Source organism: Equus quagga, chromosome 17 (genome assembly GCF_021613505.1).
Source record: "Equus quagga isolate Etosha38 chromosome 17, UCLA_HA_Equagga_1.0, whole genome shotgun sequence".
In the NCBI taxonomy this organism is placed as follows: domain Eukaryota; kingdom Metazoa; phylum Chordata; class Mammalia; order Perissodactyla; family Equidae; genus Equus; species Equus quagga.
Genome location: NC_060283.1, coordinates 41665372 through 41687660, shown reverse-complemented (window position 1 = coordinate 41687660; position 22289 = coordinate 41665372). Strand labels below are relative to the sequence as shown.

The 22289-nt window shown below is 37.8% G+C and overlaps 1 protein-coding gene across 19 annotated transcripts in view; it reads right to left on the bottom strand.

Annotated features, from left to right (window-relative positions):
- TRIP12 (thyroid hormone receptor interactor 12) overlaps positions 1-22289 on the bottom strand; it is a 141113-nt gene that overhangs the window by 87543 nt on the left and 31281 nt on the right. For all 19 annotated transcript variants that reach the window (XR_006885773.1, XM_046643515.1, XM_046643516.1 and 16 more), the window contains exon 2: positions 11538-11684. Coding sequence is in view for 18 of the 19 variants with exons in the window: in XM_046643515.1 (XP_046499471.1) it covers positions 11538-11635 (98 nt within the window). In the remaining variant the exon portion in view is untranslated. The remainder of the gene's footprint in view (positions 1-11537; positions 11685-22289) is intronic.

Below are 22289 nucleotides of genomic sequence, written 5' to 3'. Positions count from 1 at the left end.
GGAGACTCCTTTTTGTCATTTTCTTTCTTAAATGGTTTTGAACTTCCTGAGAGTCTTTAACACAGCGCAAAGTGTGGTGGCCACTGAACTAGCTATTTCTGGCACTAAAATTTTCACTTTTTGGTAAGACTTTCATAATTATCAAATCCTCCCCCTTAATTGAAAGATCTGTCCCCATTTTAGGGAAAACTGCCTGTGAACCAACACTACACTACTTCCTCATTATACTGAAATCATTTCCCTATTTACTAAGTATACGTGGGCCAATTCACATTAAAGAAACCCACATTGCCAGAGACTATAATCAACTCTGGGCTATGTGCTTTCAAGACTAACTTGAAGGCAAGTCTCAAATGCCTCTTGTTGACTTTTGGGCAAATCATAGTGACTGTCCCTTCCAGGTACTTTAATTTACTTCTACTGCTGTTTAGTAAAATCCTTGGTAGTCCAACGAATTTAAAACCATCCCTAGTCCAGAGGACATCTAAAAGAGGTCAAAACCTTGAAGCAAAGAGCACATTCTTATCTTAATGTTAGGCAAAATGAAGAAAGTGGCTAGTTACAAGTAGCTAGTTAATTCCCTATATTACACGTCTTAAATTTTGTTTGAAATTAATTTCTAAGCCAGACATGTTCACAACCCAAATACAAATAGCTATTACCAAATATAAAGAGTTTGGGGCTTAATTACATTTCCAAATTTGTTTGTGTCTGTGTTTATAGATGTACACATATTTTTATCCTTTTATATATACAACAACAATATAGTTTTGTCTTCCAAAAATTAAATGCTTTGCTTATAATGCTATAAAATGCATGTTATAAATAAGCCATTGATTTTCAACAATCAAGGTGGAAAGTTCACTTAAACCACTTTCATCAAAAAAATTCACTAACGTTCTCTGTAAAATGTACTGTTTTCTATTTCAATCACAAAACAGAAGCCGATTAGTCTGATCAACGTTCTGGTTTAGTCATAGCAAGATGCTAGCCCAAATGACTCTAATTCAGAGTAAAGAACTCCTTATTTATCTTCCAATGCAGTGTTTTTAAACATCAGTGGTTCCTCCTCTGGGGAGCACTTTGAAAACACATGTTGGGGAACAGAGGCGCTGTTGGCATTTAGCAGGTATGGACTAGAGGTAGATGATGCCATGCAATATACAGAACAGTCAGACACAATGAAAAGCTGTCCCATGATCCTTATGTTTCAAATAGCATTGGTAATATATGAAGACCTCGTAAAAAAAAAACCTTGAAATCTGGCCGTAACATAAGTGCAAAATATGCTTATAATGTCTCAGCTTAGATTTGTTTTGCATAGCTTTATTATATATGTTAGATTTTCCAGGAATGCACGAGAATCAACATAAGATTATATTTGTTTTCTGCAGCTTTACCAAGAGTCACGCATCATTTTGAAAAAGTCTACAATGAAAACGCTGCTTATAGCATTTAAGTCTGTTGTAGCTGTCACATTCACTAAACTCAAATACAGATATAAGCATCTGAACACACTGTCATCTTGTGTCAATGTACCCAAGTATTTACCTACTGAGGTTGTTTTGTTAACTGTTTTCCTTTCACTTATTTTTACCTTTGTAAGATACGTAAAATAGCCTTGTACATTACACTTCCATTTCTAAACGGTGTAGGCAGGCATTTCATATACTTCTTAATTCATTTCAAGATACTAAAGGGCATCATAATAAAGGTATTTACATTATACGATACACATTACAGAGTGGGATCAAAGGATCTTATAGAGTTTAGAACCACTGTATCAAGCTACTTGCTTCAACAGATTTTTTAGATTTATCAACTCAAATATATGCAAGCCACGACGGGGCAGATAAATATGCATAATACACATCTAGTCCCTATCCTTAAAGAGGTCAGAGTCTCATAGAAGAAGGTAATCCACCAGGTGCTATAAAAGTTCCCCAAACAGGAAGAAGTTACTTCCAGCAGGAGAATACAGGCTTTAGAGAACACACAGCATTTAAACCACATCCTGAAGGATGAAAAGCTGAGGAAAAAGAGCATTCCCGTCAAAGGCAGAGGATGGGCAAATGTAGAGGCAGGAAATTATGAAACCCACATGGCACCCGGCAAATGATATGAATTTCCCTGGACACAGAGATCCAGTAGGGAACAAGGATGAAAGGACACGCTAGGGCCTAAATGTCTGTGGAAGGATCTAGATTTGTCCTTAAAAATAGTTTGCAGTAAGAGATTGACAGGATCAGAAGCAGTGAGGCAAAAGGAAAATTGTGTATGTTGAATGATCCGTGTATACTGAAGAGGGGTGAGTAAACTACAATGCTTCGCTCACTGTGTGAAGAGGCAAAGCAGACAGACTGGATGTAATGAAGGCCAGAGGAAAAAGGTCCCCAGAAGGGAACCTTACAGCTCAACTTACTTTCGCCCCCACATTTCAAAAATAAAATAGTTGTGTAAGGACTATAAACACCAAGATAATCAAAAGTAAACTAGTTGGGGCTGGCCCCGTGGCCGAGTGGTTAAGTTCGCGTGCTCCGCTTCAGCGGCCCAGGGTTTCACTGGTTCGGATCCTGGGCGCGGACATGGCACCGCTCATCAAGCCATGCTGGGGCAATGTCCCACACGTCACAACTGGAAGGACCCACAACTGAAAATATACAACTATGTACCGGGGGCTTTTGGGGAGAAAAAAAGGAAAAAAATAAAATCTTTAAAAAGCAAAAGTAAACTAGTGATTAGCGATAGATTAGCAATGCAGTACTGAGTATTTCATGAACTGCATTGGCTTTTATCTATACCTGGGTAAAAACTTAAGATGACCACAGAAAAAAGACTTTGAAAGGTTTGATTATGTGATAAGCATTATGTTAATTCTTTAAATACATTTTCCAATTTTATTCTCAAATGAAACCCACAGCAGGTATATTTCCATTTTAAAGACGTAGGCAATGAGGCTTGCCCAAAATCATACAGCCTCCAGGCTGGAAAGGTGAGACTGAGCCCAGGTATTCCGACTCCCCAAATCTGAAACCCCGCAGCTCCATCCAAGGGCTCAGTGGTCAAAGTAAAAGGCCTGTATCTATAGGTATTAACTCATCCTATCCATGCTGGTATTTCTGTCCCTAACTGTACAGAGGGTAAAACAAATGACTTAAGGTTTTGGAGATGGCATATGAGAAAAACGAAAGAAAATATCATGTTTTCTTTTGAATCTTCTACAAAGGAGAACTCCTGCTTTCTTCTCCTTTCTGTAGCACAAAAAAACCCCAGACTTCCATACGTGATGCTACATCTTGCTATTCAGTTATTGAAGAAGCATTTGCATAGATTCATTTTTTCAGTCACACTGATAGTCTTCTAGGAAAGCATTCTGAGACAGAGAACACACTTGTAAAAAAGTGGTGTGGAACATCAGATTCTCTCAATAGTGAGGGACAGAAGAATCAGAGCGAAGCCTCCGTTAAGGATATAAAACAATCTATGGCAGCTGACACCTTATAGCTTCCCAATATACTTATGATGTGACTTTTGGACAAAATTTCACACTTGATTAGAGCAAGAAATATATAGTGCAAATAAAATTATAAAATATATAAGATATTACTTTGGTGGTCCAAAAAGAACATAAAGGGGTACTATTAAGAATCCAAGAGCCGGCCCTGTGGCCGAGTGGTTAAGTTTGCACACTCCACTTTGGTGGCCCAGGGTATTGCTGGTTCGGATCCTGGGCGCGGACCTAGCATGGCTCATCAGGCCATGCTGAGGCAGCCTCCAACATGTAGAAGGACCTACACCTAGTATACACAACTATATACTGGGGGACTTTGGGGAGAAAAAGAAAAATAAATTTTAAAAAATAATCAAAGAAAGAAAGAAAGAATCCAACGTGTATAATCCAACAAGAAAAAAGCAGCCTCTGTTCCTCCTTAGACCAAGGCAAGGATGCCACTGTTCACCATGACACTGTAAATCCTGCCTCCCACTATCAACCAGCCCCAAGGCCTGACGGCACCGACTAGCCTCAGTATTACCAAAGCAGCACTCAAAGTGGAAGAGCGTGCACACGTGGCTCTGCAGCTAAAACTCAAGGTGCATAATTATAGCAGTTAAGATCCACCAACACCGAAAGGAGCAAGTTACAAGTTACCTGGCCAACTCTAGTATAAATGGTTTTTAAAAGTGGTTTCAATTTAGTCATAAGAAACAGTGAAGTCATTTTCACATCACACCATGTCTCCGCCCTTAACATTCTTCTCCTCCCAAAGATGATGAAGTCTGAACTTCCATCTGACTGAGCAAAAGTCAGGATAAAAAAAAAGAGACAGAAGGAACACAAAATAAGGAATATAAAAAAGGCATCCATATTGGCTAACTAAGCAGGAAAAAAGAATGGTCATACCCATGGCTATGTTGCACTAAGTGGGATTTAGGGAAACAAATGGTCTGTTGTAGACCTGGAAGTAACAATAAAAAACCATGTTTAAACAGCATGTGAGAGCTACAAGGTGCTGTTTACAAACATTCTATTCCTCCTCTTTCCAGACACATGCTAGGATGGTACTTGCTGAACTACTGTTAACTCACTCTGCTCAAGGGAATGTGACCGGAAATGAATCACTTCTGGGGAAGCCCTGGAGAGCCAGAGGGCAACTCACCATACTCTCTTGCCACACAGTAAGGGTACCGGAATACGTGAACGTGTTGACAAGGAGCAGAGCCTGTAGCTGACTCAGGATGGATAAGTTTTCTAGTGGCTAGGCTGTTATAATAAACTAATATTTAGGAGCTATTTGTTACTATAGTATAACCTAATCCACCCTGTTACATAGCCCATTTGAACCATGCCCTATCTCAACTCTTCTTTCACTCCAATCTTTTCATGACCAGTTCCATAAAAGAAAGTCGCATTTCTGTGCCTAGAAATGCCAAGGCAGTAAATCTCCTTATTTCTACCCCACATTACTACTTTTTGAATACCTACTACTTGCGTGCAAAGTTAACAAGTGACCCAAAAAAATCAGAAATAAAATCTCAACTCTGGAAGTAACTAATGACTCCACACGTCAAGTAGTGACAAAGATAGTTGACGTGTACCATCTGCTTTGCAAGTGCTTCTTCAGCCTTCAGAGCTCGGAACAATGGGGTCATCTCTAGAAATGTTTCTCACCTGACTCTAAGGATCACCTACGTGCCCATTTCCCCTGCTGAGTTGGAAGTGCCTGTGACAAAGGCTATTCTACTCTCATTTTTGTAACTACCATCTAGCATGGTGCTTACTAGCATGGTGTTCTACAAGTGACTGAATACAATCTTGTACTGAGTTTGTATTAAGGTACACTAAGGGAGGACTCTGAACTCCAAAGGCAAAAGAGGCTTTATTAAAATAACGATACGTATCTTCAAAGTCAAACAGCAGCTAAATAATTAAGCCAAGGCAAGAGTCCACATAGCTCTGAAAACCTAAGAAACTGAAACTTGTCAGAACTTTATTACACACATATTCTTTATCTATTTGCTTCTCTCTCATTGTCCATCTTCTTCCATAAGGTAGGAGACGAGCAGTCGGCAACTTCAGATTCACATCTTCCCTTTGCTACCAGAAAGGAAAAAGTTCCCAGTTTGGATCATGTGACCACCCCAGTCCCATCGCTGAGCTCAGAAAGATGGGCAGAATCTCCCAGCTCCAGCAAAAAGCCAGGCAATGAGTAGCCAGGAGGAGAGTAAGATCGCATTGGAAAAGAGTAACTACCATTCAAAATGCTTGACTGAAGAACTGAGCGAGGTCAGTCCACAAAAGAGGGTTCCTGCTACAAGAAGACGGGCTAATATCAGCTGCACAGCTTTCCAAGGTCGGTTCTCCTGGACAGCGGCAAAGGGAGATTAACAACATATGCAAACTTATCAGTACATTTACAAAAACTATGCTCACTCACGTCTCACTCCTTAAACCTATTTTTCCAATGTTTTACCTCATTACTACAGAAACACCAATAAAATAAGGTTAACGTGAACTTTCCTCTTCAAATTAGCAGGAAAAGGCAAAATGGAGATAACACTAATAAAATGATGAGAAAAAGCATTTTTCCTGATAGTGATAAGCAAACCAGAGGAAAAAAATTTACGTGAAACAAGTTGACCATAAAAAACTGCTTTTGACCAGGCAATTTCACTCCTTAAGAGATATCTGAAATACAAACATTTAAGCGTAAGCAAAAACTTTTCTCACTGCAACCATCTAACCATCCAAAAACTAATAAGTAATCAGGAAAATATTGTCTATTGATTTAGCAAATCATATGACCACTTGCAAACAATTAATAAAAAATCATAATGACAGGAGAAAATGTTTAAGTTAGGATGCTGAGGGGAAAAAGCAGGATTCAAAACTGTATTTACAGTGTAATCAGCTACATGCTAAATTGTATTTTAAAGATAGACAAAAAACAAAATGTTAACACAGACTTATCTCTGAATGATACTTATTTCCTTTTTGTGCTTTTCTGTATCCCATCCCTCTGAAATAGTTTTTCAAGCAAAATATGAATCTACTTCTTTCTTGTAATTAATGCTGGCTAAAAGAATCCCTGCTCTGACAAGGTTAATAAAAAGCTATAACCTAGACATCTCATAATTTTTTATTCAGTATTAAATAACTAAGGGCCGGCCCCATGGCCAAATGGTTAAGTTCACGCGATCCACTTCAGTGTCCCAGGGTTTCGCCGGTTCGGATCCTGGGTATGGACATGGCACCGCTCATCAGGCCACACTGAGGTGGCATCCACATGCCACAATCAGAGGCACTCATAACCAGAATATACACTTATGTACTGGGGGGGTTTGGGGAGAAGAAGAAGAAGAAGAAAGAAAAAAAAAGATGGGCAACAGATGTTAGCTCAGGCGCCAATCTTTAAGTAAATAAAAACTTTGCAGACAAAGTTTTAATGGGGGGCTGGGGGGGTAGGGTGGATTGGATTCAAGCATTTCCTCACACCATTAAAAAAGTTGACAGATTATAGTAAAATGTAAAAATGGAACCATAACCGTATTAAGAAGAAAAATTAATCCTTGGGATGGAGAAGGTAAAGGAAAAAAAGAAATAAAGAGTTGACAGACTTGACTAATTTTTAAAACTTCTATAAATTAAAGCAAACCACAAGTAATAAAACTAGCAAAAAATATTTGCCCATGTGAGTGGACTGATATTCCTTCCATAAAGGACTCTAATAAAAGAACAAGCATCTCCAAAATTAAAACAGAAAAAGGAGACTAACAAACAACTCATAAAATAAAGAAAAATGGCCAACATGTGGGAAGATCTTCAACTCCAGTAACCAAAGAAATGCTAATTTTAACCACAGGAATTCTTTTTTCCACAAACTTTACTAAAAATGGTATGCTGTATTGACTAGGATTTGGAGAAAGGGGCACTCTCACTAAATATTAGTATGAGTATAAATTGGTCCAATCAAAAAAAAAAGATAATAAAGTGGTTTGATCTTTCTGAAAGACAATTTAGCAGTCTGCTACAAGTTATCAAAATATGCATACCCTTAGGTCCTATAAACTCACTTCCATTTCTGTTTTCTGCTTATATTTTTAAAATACATAATACAACTTTAGTCATAGCAACATACTTTACAGCAAAAACATGGGGCGGAGTGGGAAGGGGGAGGACAGACTAGAGGCCCAAAATTAAATCATGGGCTTTCAGAGCAAAGAAAATCATGGAGTAGAAATATTAACCATCATTATCTCTGGGTGGTCAAATTAAAATTATCTTATTTTCTTTAATCTTCCTGAAGCTTCTCATTTTCTATTCTCAACATGCTATGTTTTTATAACAAAAACAATGTTGAAGAAACTATCACTAGAGCAATCTTAACCAAAATTGCTATAAAATTTAATTCAATCCCACCACTGCCATTTGAGAAAAACAAGAAAAAGCAAATGATAGAATGAAAATGCCACTGCACAGCCCGAGGGAGGGGCAGCCTACAAGGACCTGTGCTAGAAGTGGGAAAGGCTAGGAGCATCCCAGAGAGCAAGGAACAGAGAAGCAGGGGAGTGAGTGATTTCCTAAAGAAGAAAACCAGAAGTGAAAAGAGAGGAACAGATCAGCTATAGCCCCAAAAATTACGGAAGAAAAGAAAGGAGAAAAATAATACAAGAGGAGTAAGATGTCTAGTTTAATTATGGATAGAGACAAAGGATGGGTGAAAAAGGGCTGAGGGAATAATCAGGAGAAATTAAATATATCTTAAAGATCCAACTTTCTTTTATATCTTAAGGATGAACAAAAACTCTTATTCTAAAAAAAGAAAAGCTAGGTGACCTTGATTTGGGAGAAGGGAAGAGTGGTCATAGGAAGGAAGCTACACAAAGAAGATAGCTTAACCCAAGTTTAGAAGAAAACAGAGTAGATCAAAATGAATGAATTTAAAAATCCTAGGAGGGAAAAACTGCTACTTATATTCTAAACTGAATGAGTTAATATTTTCAATTATAAGTCCTTCATACCCTCTTCTAAGTCCTTCATTATATGGATCAAGTGGTTTGTGCAGTAAAAACAGTTAGGCAGAACGTAAAGAATCACTGACTTTAGAGGCAAGGTTGAGAATCAAGGCCTGACTACATACCAGCTGTATAAAGTCGAACAAGCTACCACACTTAGAAAACAAAGATTACCTACTTAGCACACAGTTTCTGTGATTCGCAACTGAAAGAACATGTACAAAAAATTTTTAAACTTAAAACACTCCTCCAGTACTGTTATAGTGGATGCTGTTATTTATTACCATTATCTGAATCACTGTATCACTACGAATACATCGACAAGACCAAGTCTGCTGTCTTTTGAAACAAAAGCCACAATAACAGCATTTTACTTAGGAAAGCTAAGCAAGAGGACTCAGATAAAGAGAATGAAAAGATAGAGTTGTAACTGCTCTCAATTCTAATCCTCTTAGTCCCAAAAATCACAAGAGGTTTCTCAGAGGTTAGATCATTGCTGGTACAGCACACGACACCAGGGTTTCAACAGTCAGCCTGGGGTCTGACGAAAAGGTCCCTTCCAGTTCTGAGATTCTGCCACGAGCAAAAGAATCAAGCCGTCCAAGAAGGCAAAATGAAATTCAGATGAAAAAATATCTAAATTTGCATTCTTAGCCAAACTAAGTCAAACTTGAGTTTTTGACTCAAGTTCTAAATTTCTGTGTCCTGATCCTAATTATACTTATCCACATAAAAATAGTTAAAATCCATATACTCAAAGTTATTAGTAAATTACAGTATAGCCACACAACTGAACATAAAGACTTTAAAAGTCACGTTTTTAAACAATTTGTAACACACAGGAAATGAGACCTGAGACACCAGGTTAAAAGAAAGCGAAAAGGCCCTCTTTTGTGTACTACCTTTTGTGGGGAAATGCTTTTTGAAGACATTTAAAAGCTGAAACCGTGAGAACTGAAATGGGGCTAAATTACTGAAAGGGAGAGGGGATGAAAGCTATAAAAACCCTAATTACACTTTGGTTTATAGTCTTTGGCAGGTTTTCTGCCATTCCAAACACATTTTGAAATTTTATTCTTTTCCTTCACAATTGAATATACCATTGGTTGGCTTAAAGCACATGAACTAAAGTGAAAGATTTGCCATTCTACAAATCTAATTGGGTTCCATCTTGTTTACAACTTTATTAGGTTATTTAAACCAATGCACCTCAACCACTAGTATTAACACTTCCATTTCTGTGTACTGCTTATACTTTTAAAATATATAATACAATACTTAAATAATTTTACCTAACACTGATGTGTAGAAAAGATAAAGGTGCTGAAACATCACTGTGGATTTTAGAAGCAATATACTGTGTGACAGCCCAAAATGTGTCAGTCATGTGCAAGAATCCAAATATAACCTTCGGATTACTATGTATGAAACTCCGGTTGTTCAAGAGGTTACTTACATGTGCATATGTGCACATATATACACACATACACGCAAGTAAAAAAAAAGACGAAGGAGAAACATGCCAGTGTTAACGGCGGGTATAACTGGATTGTGGAATTGTAATGTTTTGCTTTATACTTTTCTCTATCTTCCAAATTCTCTAAAGTACGTAACATTTTTATAATGAGGGAGGGATAATTTTTAATCAACAGCATAAGCAAAGTTAAGGGTGGCTGCTCCAAAGAATAATCTGAATGTAAAAAAACAAAAAAACGGGGCCAGCCTCGTGGCCGAGTAGTTAAGTTCTCATGTCGCACTTTGATGGCCCAGGGTTTCACCAGTTCGGATCCTGGGCATGGACATGGCACTGCTCATCACGCCATGCTGAGGCGGCATCCCACATGCCACAACTAGAAGGACTCACAACTAAAACTACACAACTATGTACCGGGGAGCTTTGGGGAGAAAAAGGAAAAATAAAATCTTTAAAAAAAAAATTTTAGAACACAACTCTGTACGAAGCATTGCACTAAGAGCTTAACATACTACTGCACTGAAGTTAGCCAATAACCCTATAAACTAAGTATCCCACTGTGGACTAAGAAATTGTCCTGGTGTCTTGAAAAGATTAACAAAGGACACACAGCTATTTACTGGCAGAGGCAGAAATCGCACACAAAGCTGTCCTCGTCTGAAGTCCATATGCTCAACCACTAAAATAGCCTGGCGTGAACATGATATGTTTCAATTTACTCTTTACATTTGACATTTAAAATTTTTTTATAATTTACTACACAATATATACATGGTAATGCCTCAAAATATTGCATAACACAATCAAATTGAAAATTAGCCATTATTTATTAAAAGATAAGCATAATTAGCCCAAGGATTGTAGAATTAGGCCTTTTAGGTAAAGCTCTGAGTACTTTATACATAAAATGACAGTCCCTGGCTAACTCAGACACAGAATTTTACATTCAAGAGAATGCAGCTGATTCTTCACATTACCTCCTGTACAAGTACCCCAACTAAAAGACCAGCTGAACACCAGACTTAGACTAAGGAAATGACGAGAACTGACCTGCTAACAGTCAGACTGTCTCACCAGCCTGCCAGCATGCACAAGTTGCCAAAAAGTAGGATGAGAAAAAAACTCAAAAGCTAGGTATCGAAACTCAACATCTTAAAACAAATGAAGCTTCCTTTTAGTAAAGTAAATAAATTAGTCACGACATACATAAAGGGCCCACGAACAGCTGAAGGACATGTTGTAGCACGTGTTTAGGGAAGTAAAGAGAAAGAGGAAGGGCAAACAGAACACGACACACCACATCTAACAACCCTTAAATCAGATCTCCCATAATGTCAATGACTGAGAACTATCTTTTGAGTCTAGCATATTTGGGGAATGATTAAAGAATTGCTTTCAATTCCAGTTTTATTTGTGTCACTTGGCTCGAAAATTAGGAAAAAATTACCCATTTGTAGTGAACCATTCGAGTTTTGGTCCTTATAATTAGGTTTAAAAGAATATTTTCATTTATTCCCAATTCCTTTTAAAAATACCACTAAATACATACCTTCCTCCTATTGAGTCGTCTTGTGGTTGGGCCCCGGCAGTGTTCCTCTGTGAACGTCGCAGTGACCCCCCTGGATTGTTATTAGGCTGGTTGGACATTGGCACCTCTCTCTTGAAGGGACATACCCTTTCTAGACACTACCATTCACTGAAAAAGAAAAGGAGAAAAAACAAAATATCAGCTATACATGTACAACACAGAAAACAAATGAGGGGCACCAAAGATGAAGGCAAAATTCCATGTAAACTGTTTGATGGTATAGCCTTCACCAATGCCGCAGTGTCTTCAACTGTGAAGTCTGATTGATTAATGTGTTATAAAACACCAGGAATATACCAAATTCAAGGCATGTGCTCCAGAACCCAGCACATAAAATTAACTTAGATTTCTCATGGAACACCCAAGAGATTCCCAATTCAAAGAAAACAGAGCACAGCAGAAATGTGTCTTTGTTTCCACATTTCTAGTACTGTGTAGAAAAGGGCTTTGCAAAAGTCAGAACATCTTGGCTCAAGTCCTGTGATACAACAGGTATTAAAGGAGTCTGCCTTAGCACAAACCACAGCCTCTAGCCTTGGATTCCTCAACCACAGAATAAAAAACACTGTATGACATGCCTACTTCACAGTACTGCTGTGAATAACAGATGCAATCATAAATACAAAGAAAACTATAAAACCATAGTATCTCAATGGAGAAAAGAGGAGAAAGCAGCTCAAATACAGTAAACTGAGAAACGGTTCCAGATAGCCTGAATTTCAACATCCGCTGTGCTGATTGTGACCATGGATAAGAAATTTAATCTCTAGATTTCATTTACTTCTGTAAAATTATATTACCTACCTCACAGAACTGTCGCAACAAGAAATTGTGAACATAGTTCATATGTGTAACAATTTAGCTCAAAATGTACTTCTTAATCAATTTGAACTTTCCATCTTTTCTGTATGAAATTTAATTATTATACAGAGAAAACAATGATACGAAAAGAAAATCAGTTTAACTGAAAAAACAGGCCAATATTACTACTATAGAAAGAATTACAATCTATCAAATCCTTCACAATTTTTCTTAAGCCCCCAATCAAACTTCAGGTAAAGTTCTTTAATTACTTCAAAGGGAAGAGAACAAACAATCATATGACATTACAGAAACTGGTGCCAAAGAGAATGCAAATTAATCATAACTAAACCTATTACTGGATTTTAAGAGACTTCCATGCACTAACAGGAAAATGGTTTTCTTTCAAATTACATGTTGACCCAATTCAGTAGAAAAGGATTGTTTTTAATGTCACCTATGTCCTAAATATATACTAAATAAACTGTGATCAGAAAGTTCAAATTACTAATGTAATTACTGTCACTTTTAGAAAGAAAAAAGAGGAAATACTACAAAAACATTAAAAGAGAGAGAAAGAGGAAGGTTCAATTTACAAGTACTGACATGGAAAGATCTCCTCAAGATGTTAGGGGAAACAGTATAAAACTCCCGTCTGTGTGTGTGCATATTAAAAAGGCTTGCAGGGCCGGCCTGGTGGCATAGTGGGCACAGCGGTTAAGTTCGTGAGCTCTGCTTCGGCAGCCCAAGGGTCTCGGGTTTGGATCCCAGGCGTGGACCTATGCACCGCTTATCAAGCCATGGTCTGGCAGGCGTCCCACATATAAAATTGAGGAAGATTGAGGCACAGATGTTAGCTCAGGGCCAATCTTCCAAAAAAAAAAAAAAAAAAAAAAAGCTTGCATACGTGTCTTTATCTATTGTCTACACAGTGAAAACTGATGGAGGGCTTCATAAAACAGACTTTGTTAATACTGACTGCCTTTGAGGAAAAGAATTAGGGATCTGAAGTTTGAGATAAAAGGAGTCCTTTTTGTTATTTACCCTCTGTAAGCACTTCGGGCACTCTAGCACAGCAGTTACAAATGTAGAAGCTCTGGAGTCAAACTGCCTCTGGTGAGTTCGAATCCTGACCCCAACACCAACAAGTTGTATAACTTTATTATTTATATACTTCTCTGTGTTTCAGCCTATCAAATGGGGAGAAAGAACTTCCTTCACAGGGCAGCTGTGAGGATTACATGAGAAAATCCATGCAAACCACTGAACACAGTGCCTATCATACAGCAAGGGCTCGGTACATAGTAACTATTATTGTTAGTACTATAAACATCTATTTATTCAGAAGAATAAAAAGAAAACTTGTGATAAAATAAAATATAGTGGAGGAAACTTCACCATCAAAACCACTGTCTACCCACAACATTACTAACCTCACAAGGTTGTAATCTATCACAATCTTAATAAAAAAATAAATAAAAGAAAAAAAAAAACTGTCGACGTGAGTCTTAAATTTCTAGCAATATAGTTTCAAAAGTAAATTTTGCTATAAGAAAAACACAAAAGAAGTGTTTTTAAGGAAGGCTGGGAAGCGTTGTCAAAGTATGAATGCCTGGTCCCCGCCTTCCGAGACCCTGATTCTGTGGGTGCAGAAACTGGAGACACGTCTTCAAGACCTCTCCTGGTTGTAGTACAACAGAGAACAAGCGCACCCATTAGGGAATTACATTAAAGGCCCGTCTATTTCAGAACTCATCCACGAAGTTTTACTACTTCAAACACAAACCCAATGCCATTTCACTGGGACCCTAAACAGCATGGATACGAAAGAACAGCATGACACTGCTGCTTTCACTTTGGGCAGCAAAGACTACTACTATTAAACAAGGCTGGCAGATCTCATCTGCCCACTTGCTGCTTAAATGACTACCATACATCACGTGGTGGTAAGTCATTCAAACGAATATAAGTGACACTGGTTATTTTGGCCTATAGTTACCAAAGTAACCTTAACAATGTTCCCAACATCTTCAGATGTCAAACAGCACCATTAGCAGCCAACGGCAGTCAACCAGCCATGGATAATTCCTGAGATTTAAAAGAGGAAGAATGACAAGCAAGAAGATAATTATTTATCAAAATGCTACCGCTTTTAAAGCATAAGTTAATCTTCTATAGAAGAAGGCCAGACTCTGTTAAACTTTGAATTCCAAAAAAGTAAATGTAAGATTAACATGAGATACATATTCTCCCTCTCTGCCAGGTATCAACAAATCCAAAGCTGAAAGGGACCCTCGGGGATGATCAGGTTCAATCCCTTACATTACAGACAAATCCAAATGAAGAAAGTTCAAGTCATCTCTGGAGAAACCGGTCCTCCGAATCCTGACCCCCTCCAGAAATCACACTACCAATTTCAACCAAAATTTAACTCCTCTTTGACTCCAGGTAAGAGCCCAAAAGTTTTCACCACGCAATGATTTCCTTCTTGTTATACGAATATTCTGTACTGACCAATTCCTTACGTCTACTATTTTATTAATTAAATTTTAAAACACACACAAAAGTGAGTTATACTAATATAAAAACTCTATTGCTAGAAATCATGTTTTAATAACCTGAAATGAATGTGAACTCAAAGATTCCATCTTAATAGGCTATCTCATACTGTTGAAACCAGAAGTTTTAAGTCCAGTCTTTTAATAACCTGACTCTCAAATCCTGAAATATTACTATTCTAACCATGGATACACCTTCATTTCTGTGAAAATAATCAAGATTTTTCACAGAAAACCTTTGACATTAAGTCCTAAAGCAGTGAAATAAAATAGCATATTATGTGACTTTGAACTCAATAGGAAAAGCATAAAAACATTAATGGATATGTTCAAGTTTGAAAACAAACTCATGATGACTTTCTTTACAGCTCTAGGTGTCCAACAAACTTACTCACTGTTCAGGTTAAAAGGCATGTGAATTTTATGTGAAAAAGTATTTAGTTCTTCAGGCAAACAGAATTTCTGCAGGAAAAACAGAATTGTATATTAATCTACATTTGAAAAGTCAACCTTTAAATTTTATAAGGAGGATATTCTTTCAAGGAAACTTCAACTGCAAACATTTTGGAAATTGATTTTCTCTAATTTCGTAACTCAAAAGTCATAGAAGTTAAAGCTAGGGAAAAAAACTTAAAAAAACAAATTCAACCATTCATTTGGTACAAAACTTTCAGAACATCAAGAGAAATCAATTGCAAAAATTAACTGTAGGGCATGGTAGTTCTTCCTAGTGAAATGGCCAAAAGTATGAGAGGAAAACAGACACAACAAAGGTTAGTATTTATGCAGATTTTTTTCACATGAAGGAAATTTGATAGACTGGAGAACAAATCTCCAATTTAGTAACCCACAAGAGAGTCACGTGAACGCCCCAAAGAAAGCTAAGACGTTTACTCATGCAATCACTACCTATTACCTATTTGATAGGCAACTCTAAAGACTGAAGGAAAGTTGGATTATTTTCACAGTAAAGATAACATTAGAAAAGAAAATAGCTAATACTTATATCCCACGCAGTGTCTGCAGAAAGTTTTCAGCTTTCAGAACTGACATTTAAAGTGAATCTTATTTATCCAGTGTGTCCCCCCTGATTTCTTATGCACTCTACTGAGGTGTGGTCCTCCAAGGAGACTAAATTGGGCTTCAGACTATGAAACTAGAGTTTAGTAACAGTAATAAACAGTTTGCATAGGACTTTACTCATTTGTTTATTCTAATAAGCAAAATTTAAATGTGCCAATGAGCCTTATAAACTGTTTTATTACAATTAAGGAAACTGAAGTGTTACAAAATTAAGTAGCCTGCACGCAACAAGTAATGGCATCTGGACCTGCAGATGTGAACAAGTACACATTCTAGACCAAAAAGGAAATGACCAGACCTTAGCAGTACGGCGAGTTAAACATCCAGAGGCAGTACTAAACAACTCTTGTAAAGTGGACTAGAAGACACCCTTGCTTATAACAGAAGTCATTCTTGCTTAAGTCAGAATGGCAAGGACTTCAAACAAGACTATCTTTAAAATGGGAATGCATAACCTTTAGGCTTCCCTAAGAGCACGGGATTGAGGTGCTGACACAGAGGCAAACAAGACAATCCCTGCCCACAAGGAGCTCACAGCTCCGTATCCCTGCTGCTAGACCCTAAGACAGAAACACCGAGGCTCAAATCCTCGTTCTGCTATTTAATCATAAGACATACAAGTACCTTACCTTCATCTCTGTTTCTTTCTCAACTACACTAGACATAATATCATTAACTTTAGGGTTTAAGTATTAGAGACAACGTATATAAGGCTCTTAAAACAGGCCTGACACGTGCCATTTAACGAGTGCCTGTAGTACAACTAAATGACTGGTGAATCTGGAAAAAAGGGAGCGGAGTCGTCAGGTCCACCATCCTGAGTAAGAAAGGAACTGGAGGGGGAAAAGTGACAAAAAAACTTCTGCAAAACCATTTGGTACAGTTTATATTTCACTTTGATTTAGGAAGGAGGTAATAAAAAACCAGCAGTTGGGATGTATGGTAGAGTTACAAGTCAAATGTCAAACTGGAAGCAGTTGTATCTGTTATAGAATAGTGCAATGTGGTTCATTAACAAACTAAACATTAGTTCAGGAAACTAAACATTAGCTTGCATTAGGGAAACTGGGAGAAATTTACTGTCTTTTCCTCCAGTTAATCAGAAAAGTTCTGTAGAGAAATTAGGAGAGTCAGAGCCTCTGAGTACAGGGAAAAGGGCTAAGTTACCTGAGAATGAGGTCTGGTAAGCATTTAACTCAATTTAGGGGCATCAAAACCATTCCAATCTCATGATGGAATATTATATAACACACACAAATAGTATTTTCAAATTATATTTTTGTAACACTAGAAACACTATTTAGTGGAAAAATACAGGTTTCAAAGTAAAGATTAAAATAAAAATGATTATAGTTAATGTTTACTCTGTGCTTACCGTGTTATCAGGCAAAGTGCTTTATCATTTAATTTTCACAACCTTACAAAATTGGTACTGGAAATAACCTTCCTTCAGAGAAACTGAGCACAGAGTAAGTTAAAATAACTTTAAGACCACAAGGCCAATAGGTGACAGGGCCAGCACTCAAACACAGGTTTGACCCCAAGTCCATCCTCTTTATGACCATGCTATATGCCTGACCAAATAAAGAAAAATTATACATTCACCTTTTGTTAAAAGTCAAAACATTAGAGAACAATGACATTCCAAGTGTGGGGGATTATCCAGAGGATTCTAATCCTTCTATATTACTTTGAGAAAATCAGTTTGGCTCACCAATCCTTAAATAAATAATTATCATAAGATTTACTAAATGATATGAGAAGCTGCATCAAAGGTAATATTTGTAAACAAAGAAGAAAAGGTGACTTAGTTTTGCCCTCGGCAGGCTGAGAAGGTCCGGCTTAAAAAGGCTAGAGCTGTGAGGAGAGGCACCAAGGAAGGAGAGGGGAAGGCACAGCGAGGGATGCTGCATGGTTCATGAGGGCTCAAACCGGGGATGTGGGAAGAACAGGGACCCGGAAATCAGTCTGAACTGTATTATGAAGGGCCTACAACCAAAAATTGTGATTTTAAGACCTACAGATAAGGAGGCAGACCGACTAGTAAGCTACCAAATAGACATAAGGATGGATGAGGGTCTGATCACAATGCAAGGTAAAATGAAGAGATGGGAGTCAAGAAACATTTAGATGATACAATCTATAGTCATAAAGGAAAAGTCTAAGACTGTGGTTACCAAACTTCAGCATGCATACGAATAGAAACACTATCTAAAACCTCTCTCAAGTTTCTTGCTCTGGTGACAAAGGTTAAGAAAGGTTATCTAAAACACTGTAAAGGAAGAAAGATGACTGCATACCCTTTCAATGTCATATGAAACACTATTTAACAGGCTCACCTGGGAATTACTTAATTTTCTAGAAGATAATAGGTTTAACTTTGTTATTTATTAATTAGGGGTTCAGATAATGAATTTACAGGTTAACTTGGCAAATTTGCATCTAGCAGAAATACAGGTAACTTCTGTAACAGTAGACAAGACAACCTCCAAAATTGCAGTTTGCTGTCCTATAGGACATCAGCAATCTCATTCTAAAATTCTTTTCTTTTTTTGAGGAAGATTAGCCCTGAGCTAACTGCTGCCAATCCTCCTCTTTTTGCTGAGGAAGCCTGGCTCTAAGCTAACATCCATGCCCATCTTCCTCTACTTTATATGTGGGACGCCTACCACAGCATGGCATGCTAAGTGGTGCCATGTCTGCACCCTGGATCCAAACCAGCGAACCCTGGGCCACCGAGAAGTGGAACGTGTGCACTAAACCGCTGTGCCCCCAGGCCAGCCCCTAAAATTCTTTATTAAATTGCCTACAAATATCTAGTTCCTGAAATGCTCTTTGAACCAGCTTTACCCGAAGAGGTTCTTCTTCATCAGTGAGTTGAATAAAAAAAATATTGACTATGTGTTCACTCTATAGTTTTAAGTTATGCTTTACCTTCAGAAAAATTACACAAAAGAGATGGTTGTAACATTACCAAATGGTACAAATGGGGCAGAAAAACAAAGTTTAATAAACATGTCAAATTTGAGTTATTATGTAGGCTATCTAGATAAAGAGTTCCAGTAGGCACATGGAAATAAAGATCTAGAATTAAGTAGGTAACTGAAACTATAGATGTGAGAAATGATCAGCATGCAGGAGGTAAGAGAAACCAAGATAATCAATGAGATTTCATTTCTTCTAGGGAAAGATGCAGAATAAATAGAAAAACAGGCCCACGATGGAATCTGGGAAACACTAATACATAAGGAAAACAGAAAAGAAAGAAGCCAGTTGAGCCGATTCCAGGACTCATTATGGGGAATAAACATTGAAAGTATAAAACAAAACAAAAAGTATGGGAGAAAAAAATCAGGAAAATAGTATTGCAGACACCAAGAGGAATAAAATGGATAGGCAGAGTTCAAATGTCACAGAAGGACAGACACAAGACTGAAAAGCATCAACCAGATTTAGCAATCGGTGAAAGTTTTTCCTAGAACCAGTGGGAGAGGAGAGTGTACAGGTAAGTTAAGTGGACAGTAAACACCAACTCTCATTTAAAAATCTGGGCTAAAAAGAAGACAAAGACGAGACAAATGCCAACAAGGTAAAGGGAGGCAGGATTGACAAGGGCTGTGGGCTGTGTGTGCACAAGTGTATGTGATTGTCCTGGTTTTCTTTTTTTTTTTTTGCTGAGGAAGATTCACCCTGAGCTAACATCCATGCCAATCTTCCTCTATTTTTTAGTATGTGTGCCACCAGCACAGCATGGCCACGAACAGAGTGGTTTAAGTCAGCGCCTGGGAACTGAACCTGGACTGCCATGGTGGAGTGCCAAATTTAACCACTAGGCCACTGGGGCTGGCCCGTTTTTCCTTTTTAAACAAATAAGACTTGAGAAGGTTTATGTCTGTAAGGAAAAGAATTACTGAAAGAAAAGGGCTGGAAATAAGGTATAGGTCACGAACAAGATCCTACAGGAGGGGAAAAAAAGAATCGAGCATAAACCTTAGATAACAAGATTCATCAATCTCCAAGGCAAGAGAAGATGACAAATGGCAGCAAGGATGTGCATGCCTAGCTTGACTGAACCTGTGGTTAACAGCAAGGAGAACCAGAGAGAATGGAGAGTTTAAAGAGTAACCTAACGTAGAACAGGGAAAGGAGCTGACTATGGGCAAGGAGGACTGCCCAGCGGCATGAAGAGCCTACATGCACCTACATGCGAGTAGAAACCATAAACTTAAGTGCCAATTCACACCTGATGTAATTATCTTATTTATGTAAGACAAATTTTCATGCACAGTGAACTGCTCCAGAGCATATATGCACTCAGGGACACACCTAACAGCTGAATCCAGCTCTCCAGAAGGCCAATGTAAATACCCTTTCCATTATGCTTTTCTACTCCAAAATATGAATCCAACCACTTTCTGTTTATTGATCTGTTGACAGCTAATCCATTTACAGAGGTGGAAATAAAGTACAACTGAGCCACCAGAGTCTGAACTCTGAATAATTTCTATACTATACCTTCATTTACAAAGTGCAAATTAAAAACTAAAGTGCCTACGCAAATACGTGATCTTTCAAGTATCACCGAACACTTAATAACTAAATTCAACACTGGGTGCACAAATTGTTATCAGCATGCACATTTTATGACTGTAATATGCTTTAAGAATCTACTTCACATGCCATCTAGCAAGAGTCAACGAGATTAACTTTGACGTTATTTTCACAAAGCACGTTATTCTTCTGAGAGTTAAGCAAAGCATTTACAACTATACAGTTTGTGCTGCTTAAAACTCAGAAATGTCCTTTTTCTTGTTCAATAGAATTTGAGATTCACATATGTCACTATTAATACATTAATTATCAATGACAGAGATTCCAATATTTCTTGAATCTAAGCACACTTGTTCAAAAGATGTTTGGATTTCACCCAAACACTTATTGCAAGCCTGGAAATAGGAGACAGCATAGTAAAGCCTCTTTTTCTGTATCTCCCCTCCATGAAATCAAGCAAAATGAATAATAAATGCTTAAAAAGTCAGGAGAAAACCCCAACTTACAATAAAACTAGAGAAAAGCTGGCTACACCCTAAATCATAGAAGAAAATCTGCCAGATACGATAAAATCTGTACCAAAAACAGGGAAGAGGTAAAGACAATGGAGTTTTTAAAAAAGAAAAAGATAAGATGATCTTAAAGGTTCCTATCAATGACTCTTTCCTTGAAAAAACTAGGAAATGTGGAGCAAGGGCAACAAAAGATCAAAGTACCTCCTCCTAGGGCTCAGTTTCACAGGAGGAATGCCCAGGGAGGAGCAGCTCCTAAAAAAGGACGCAGGCACCAGCCATTTGTATTTAACAGTGCCCTGATTAACCAAGACAAAAAACAGCCTAGAACCAGAGGGAGACGCAGGTAAGGAAAGAGCAACTCCGAAATTAGGATCAGCTGGACAAAACAATCACTAACCCACCAACCAAAAGTACCACAATGGCTGTCCACCAAGATGATCTGTCCTGCTCAAAGGAAGAAAATAACCATAAGCAAAATGGAGAATTAACCATAAGGCAGAGGAAGGAATTCGAATTGGTGAAAAGATGTTCTGAAACAACTGAAGGAGACAAAAAAGGGGACACGGTTAATAAAAGAAACAGAGGAAAAAATAACACTATTGCACAACTGTAAAAACAAGTTACAAAACGGGAAGAAAACCTTCAGAGTTTTGTTTAACTCTACCAAAATGAGAAGGAAAATACTCTATGCACTAAAATGGAACTACTGGGGGCCGGCCCTGTGGCCAAGTTCGCGCACTCTGCTGTGGCGGCCCGGGGTTTCACTAGTTCGGATCCTGGGCGCGGACATGGCACCGCTCATCAGGCCACGTTGAGGCGGTGTCCCACGTGCCACAACTAGAAGGACCCACAACTAAAACATACAACTATGTACGGGGGGGATTGGGGGAGAAAAAGCAGAAGAAAAAATAGATTGGCAACAGTTGTTAGCTCAGGTGCCAATCTTTAAAAAAACAATAAAATAAAATAAAATGGTACTACTGGCAAGATTTTGTTAAGCAAAAAAGGGAGGAAAAGAACACTGGGCACAGTATATGATATACTTTGCAATATATGTAAATAATCATTAGCTTAAATTTTATCAATAGAGAATACATTTAAAAAACTATTTAAACTAGCTTGTTAGAACAGGACCCTTTGAGGTCTTTCACATTTTGAATCATTAAATATTTCCCTACACAAAAAATTTTTGAAACAATTATGTA